The sequence below is a fragment of the Octopus bimaculoides genome, chromosome 11, assembly GCF_001194135.2.
Source record: "Octopus bimaculoides isolate UCB-OBI-ISO-001 chromosome 11, ASM119413v2, whole genome shotgun sequence".
NCBI lineage: Eukaryota > Metazoa > Mollusca > Cephalopoda > Octopoda > Octopodidae > Octopus > Octopus bimaculoides.
In genome coordinates, this window is record NC_068991.1 from 21,350,180 (window position 1) to 21,355,615 (window position 5,436).

Here is a 5,436-nt window from a genome sequence, read left to right on the forward strand (position 1 = left end):
ACATATATATACATATATATATACATGTCATTATAAATATACAGGGATTAGCAATTGAGTTGCTAATCCCTGTATATTTATAATGATAAATAGTTTTACCGATTAAGGTTTTTTTCATACTGAACTACTTGGCAGAATTGTTAATTATTAATTCTATTATTAATTGACGATTCTCTGCCCTTATTCTTGTATATTTTATATATATATACATGTGTATATATATATATACATATATATATGCATATATATATATGCATATATATATATATATGTGTGTATGTGTGTGTGTGTGTTTGTGTGTGTGTGTGTGTGTGTGTGTGTATGTGTGTGTAAAAACACATCACATAGACATATATGTATGTATATATGTATATCTCTAGAGCAACCAGTAGGCCAATGTTATGGTATAAGAAATTTGCCCCTGGGTCTAAGCACGTAGATCGAAATCAACACAGTGTGATTTCGACGTGACGGTCTTAACTACTACTCCCTTTCTGGGTCCGTTCGTTTTGTATTAGCACAACAAAATAGATACATACCTGATTTTGCAAAAATAACTTTAAGTTACATTCAAGCATACATCGTCTCAAAATGTGGCTGTGTGAAGATTAGTACGTGGTGTTACATCGTTATACCCCAAATGTTACTGGCCTTGACTATTTGTACGTAGCCCTACCTTTGAAAACATACCCATATATCTGTGATGTATATAACATGTCTATACATTCTGTTGTTGGCATTTTGCTAGTTTTTGTTGCTGTTGTTGCATTGTTTTATACGAGGTTTGTCTAAGTCTCACCCAGAGATCTCAATAAACAGCATGTTAGATGCTTTTCTGTGAGTATTATTTATAAATAGGGATGATATATTTCAGGAAAAGCAGACCAAAACCTATCATTTAAGATTTCGTTAAAAGTTTGTTGTAATATTTGTGAGTTTAAAAGGTTTTGAAAAGTTCAAATATTTTCAGGTTAATAGTATTTTCCTTGGGATGTGAGCTGCACAAGGGTGCCATTTTATATTATCCCCAAAACACGGATGATGACTGGCACAACTGCCGTTCTTTTTTTTTTTGTTATTATTATTATTATTATTATTATTATTTTATTGTCTTTCACCACAGCTTCTAACGCTGGTGATGTACTACGGGGGGTCAGCTGTTCACTACCAGTGAACTAAGGTAACATCCTTTATTTTTCGAGCACCATCCGGAGTATTCAAGCAGTTCCAAGCAGTGCTGTTTTCTGTAAGTGATCACCTGTATTGCAGCCTCTATTTGTTCCATGTAATTCTCAAGATTTTTACTCACTGTTCCCAGGGCTCCGATTATTATTGGTACTACTACCACTTTTTCATCGACCACAAGTGCTTAACTTCCCAAGCTAACCTGTCATATCTATCGACTATCGATTATCATCATCATCATCATTATTGTTGTTGTTGTCGTTATTATTATTAGTAGTAGTATTATTATTATTATTATTAGTAGTAGTAGTAGTAGTAGTAGTAGTAGTAGTAGTAGTAGTAGTAGTAGTAGTAGTAGTAGTAGTAGTATTTTTCTCACGTACTTTCAGTGCTCTAACGAGCGCAGCTCTGTGTGCCTTGGGTATGTGCTGTGGTCTGTTGTGGTGCTCTTATTTAACTGTATTGGAAGTGTTTTACGTAGAATGTGTGCGGAGCCTAGCAGTGCTATTTTCTGTATGTTTTACATACTTGTAAGTCCTGGTGTCTTTGTTATGTCTTTACCTGAATGTTTTAATCATACGGAATGCACCTGCTATAATAGGAATTGTTTCTCTTTTCCGGCTCCACATTCGAGTTACCTCTCTTTCCAGATCCTTGTAATTTGAGTTTCTCCGTTTCTTTTAGAGAAACATTGTCATCTGTTAGTATGGATACATCGATTAGAAAGCATTTTTTCTTGGTGATCTCTACTAACAACTATATCCGGCCTATTGACCTTAATTTCTCTACCTGTGTGTATTGGCATATCCCAGAGTGTGGCTGGTTTCTCATTTTCTTTTACCTTTTCTGGGGTGTGCCTATACCATCTTTTTCTTGTTATTCCATAGTGTTGGGATCGATCAGGTACCGGCCAAGGATTCTGGATTATTTTTCCGGTTTTTTCCTTAATTTTTGAAAGCAGTTGGGTCAATTTTTAGTATTCTCATTTGTGAGAGCAGTCGAGTTTATTTCAGACATTCTCACTTTAAAATTCCTCTCCGGCTAATCATTTTTTGCTCGTGTTTTATGCTGTTTTTCTCCCCGTTGCAGCCCTTCACCATTGCTTCCAGTCCCATTCACACCGTTATTATAATCTGTTTTGTTTGGTATTTTCACTCACAAATGTGGTGTGTTTTTAGGTCACTACCAACCGGTATTTTTATCGAGAGTTAAAGCCTGTGCGCTAAAACTCGAAGGAACTAAAGCCGTCCGATGGGCCCGAACGGTAGAGACGCGATGTGGAAACAAAACCACGATCTGGTCTTTGACGTATCAAGACGGGCGCGTGTTACTCGGTTCAGAGAAATGTGCAGCTTTCCAGCAGCACTTTGCGCTGCTTTTTAGGGAGGGTGATGGGTCGGCAACGGTAGCAGACTTTACTTCGTTTCCGGACGGCCTATCACGGCTCTCGGTAACGGACGTGAGGTTCTGCAAAAAGCCGATTACAGCCACTGAAATACGGGAGGCAATGAGCGATTGCACAACGCGAAAATCGCCCGGTTTTGATGGTCTGCCTTACGAATTCTATGCTTTCATGCCAGATTTGTTTGGCAGCCTCTTGGCAGATGCCTACAATAACTGGCAGCAGGACGGGAGTATTTCTAGTGCTGTTAGCCGCGGTGTGGTAACACTGCTGAGAAAGAACGCCGACAATGGGGGCGTGCTAGGGAATTTTCAGCCCATAACTCTGCTAATCACCGAGTTCAAGATTTTGGCCAGGGTGTTAGCGAAATGGTTGGAGATTGCCGTCGGTAGTCTGATCGGAGAAGTACAAACGTGAGCAATCCCAAGTATGTCTGTCTACGACAACCTCCACCTTATGTGATACATCGTAGACAGGGCTGAGACTAAAGCTAGCTCTGGTGAGGCCCTGATCAATTTAGCTTTCGATAGAGTAGATCATCACAACCTGGAAGCCGTCCTTAAAGCAGCTGGTTTCGGATCTGTTTTCAGAAGCGGGGTTGCTACAATGCACAGCGGCACCAGCTCGATAGTTGAAGTAAATGGCCACCTATCGGAACCGTTTAGTATTGCACGTTCAGTCCGTCAAGGCTGTCTTCTGTATGTGCTGGCTCTCGAACCACTGTTGCGAAAGTTGAAATAGTTAAGTGGCATCCATTTTGAAATTAGACTCGGGAGGGCGGTGTCGGCGTACGCGGACACGCCGTAATGGTTGGCTCCATTGCAAAGGAATATGAATCGGTTCCAAGTGCCAAAATCAATGCTGACAAGTCGGTGGGATTGTGACTGGGCACTTGGAGAAGCAGATCGATGACATTAGACAGCGTCGTCGGACGCTGGACTGACGGACCAGCTACACTGCTCAAAATCTGGTTTGGTCCCGACCTCCAGGTGGATAAGAATTGGGAAGTGGTGACGAATAAGGTGGCCTGTCTTACCCAGAATTGGGCATCGAAGAAGTTTCCCTGGAAGGTCGGGCAGAGGTGGCGAATGCCTACATCGCGTCTATCATTATTTATCGTCTGACCGTCGTACCTTGTCCCAGTTACTGCTTGTTTAGGTTGTGCAGGGGACGCGTTCCAGTGGTCAGGAGGTCAGTCTGCTGCCAGCTCCCTTTGCGTGGCGGCTTAGGCTGTGCAGACATGCACTTATTCTAAGTGTACTGCCCTGCTATTCTAACTATTTATTTATTTATTTAATTAATTATCATTTATTTCTCTGATTTCTACTCCATATCCTCTGTTATATCCCGTAATGTAATAGTATCTCCCTTTGATGGCTGTAAACCCCAACTGCTTTTGGTTTTTTTTTTTGTTTCTTTTTATTTTATTTTTTTATATCTACCTTTTGATGGTGCATTTTATTGGCACTTTGGATTTTTCTGGTTTTTGTGTCTATTTTTCGTAGGTCAGCTAGGTTCCAGCTGATGACATTGAAACCATATCGCACAACAGGTACTACTAAGATGTCAAAAGTTTCTAAGTTGTTCTTGGAGTTCAATTCAGTTTTCAGGAACTGTCTTACACTTCTGTAGGACTCCTTTCGAGTCGTCTTCATTTGTGCGTGCTGTAAACCATCACCCTCAATAATGCCAAGATAATTTTAGGTTTCTTCTGGATTTAACTCTCTTTATTGATGTATCTAGGTGAAGATGGATTGATGTTGTTGTCAGTTTACTCCATTTAAAGGTTGCTTTTGTGTATTTATCGAGACCAAAATCGATACCGATATTATTTCTGAACTGCTTTACCGTTGATAAAAGTCCTTCTAATTCTTGCTCACTCCTAGCACTGTTTTATATGTTGAGGAACCCTATTTTACAGCCACCACACCTGAATACAGATGTAATAATCTGACAGAGTTTCAGATCAGTCAATACAACATATCGATCAATGAAGAAGACAATCTAATATATGATAAGTGCTCCATAGACATCATCAATACGAATGGAGAGGTTACAGGTGAAAACCGAACCCTGGACTGTCTGAATGGTTATTATTACACCACACCAGTTGATAGATCTATAGTGTCACAGGTAGGTTGAGATCTGTTACAGTATTAAAAGTGCTGTTTTATTATTTCGGAATTATTTTGTCTTCGTTTAATCTATACGGCATTTCTTTATTTTCTGAAGGAAACAACTTGGAACATTCTAGAACATAACCTGAAAAGGTGACATGTATGCCACAGCTTTCAAGTGGAAATCAAAGCTCCAATGCGAATAAAATGAAATCAGTCATTAACAAAATATATATGTGATTAAGTTAATGGAAAAAAATGTGTTTATTTCAATGTAATTTACATGCCCCGACATTTTTAGATAAAGCTCTGTTTCAACAAATTTTTTTATCAAAGCCATCTAGTTGAGACTTTTGTAGTCCTTTTCTATTGCAGGCGCAAGGTCTGAAATTTTTTATATCGACCTCAGCATTCATCTAATATTTATTTTATTGATCAATAAAGGGTGAAAGGCAAAGTCAACCTTGGCGAAATTTGAACTCAGAACGTAAAGCCGGAAGAAATACGGCTAAATGTTTTTTTCCAGCAAGCTAGTGATTGAGCCAGCTCACTGCCTTTATTCCATCTTTTATAATGGTTTCAAATTTTGACAGAGGTCCAGAAAGTTTATTGCAACCTAAAGTATATTACAAAGAGAGTGAGTAAATCAAGGTCTCCTTGCTTTGCTCCATTTTCCGCGGCAAAACATGATATATATATATATATATATATATATATATATATATATATAAT

The 5,436-nt window shown here is 38.9% G+C and overlaps 2 protein-coding genes across 3 annotated transcripts in view; one reads left to right on the forward strand and one right to left on the reverse strand.

Moving 5' to 3' along the window:
• The window catches only part of LOC128249058 (uncharacterized), a 3,616-nt gene extending 2,764 nt beyond the window's left edge, over positions 1-852 (reverse strand). Inside the window, exon 1 of the mRNA XM_052971586.1 lies at positions 540-852. The gene's annotated coding sequence lies outside the window, so the exon portion shown is untranslated. The remainder of the gene's footprint in view (positions 1-539) is intronic.
• The window catches only part of LOC106869319 (organic anion transporter 3), a 35,733-nt gene that overhangs the window by 7,274 nt on the left and 23,023 nt on the right, over positions 1-5,436 (forward strand). The window contains exon 3 of one of the 2 annotated variants that reach the window (XM_052971580.1): positions 4,509-4,720. The exons of the other annotated variant lie outside the window; for it this stretch is intronic. Within the exon in view, the coding sequence (XP_052827540.1) occupies positions 4,509-4,720 (212 nt within the window). The remainder of the gene's footprint in view (positions 1-4,508; positions 4,721-5,436) is intronic. 2 annotated transcript variants of the gene reach the window in all.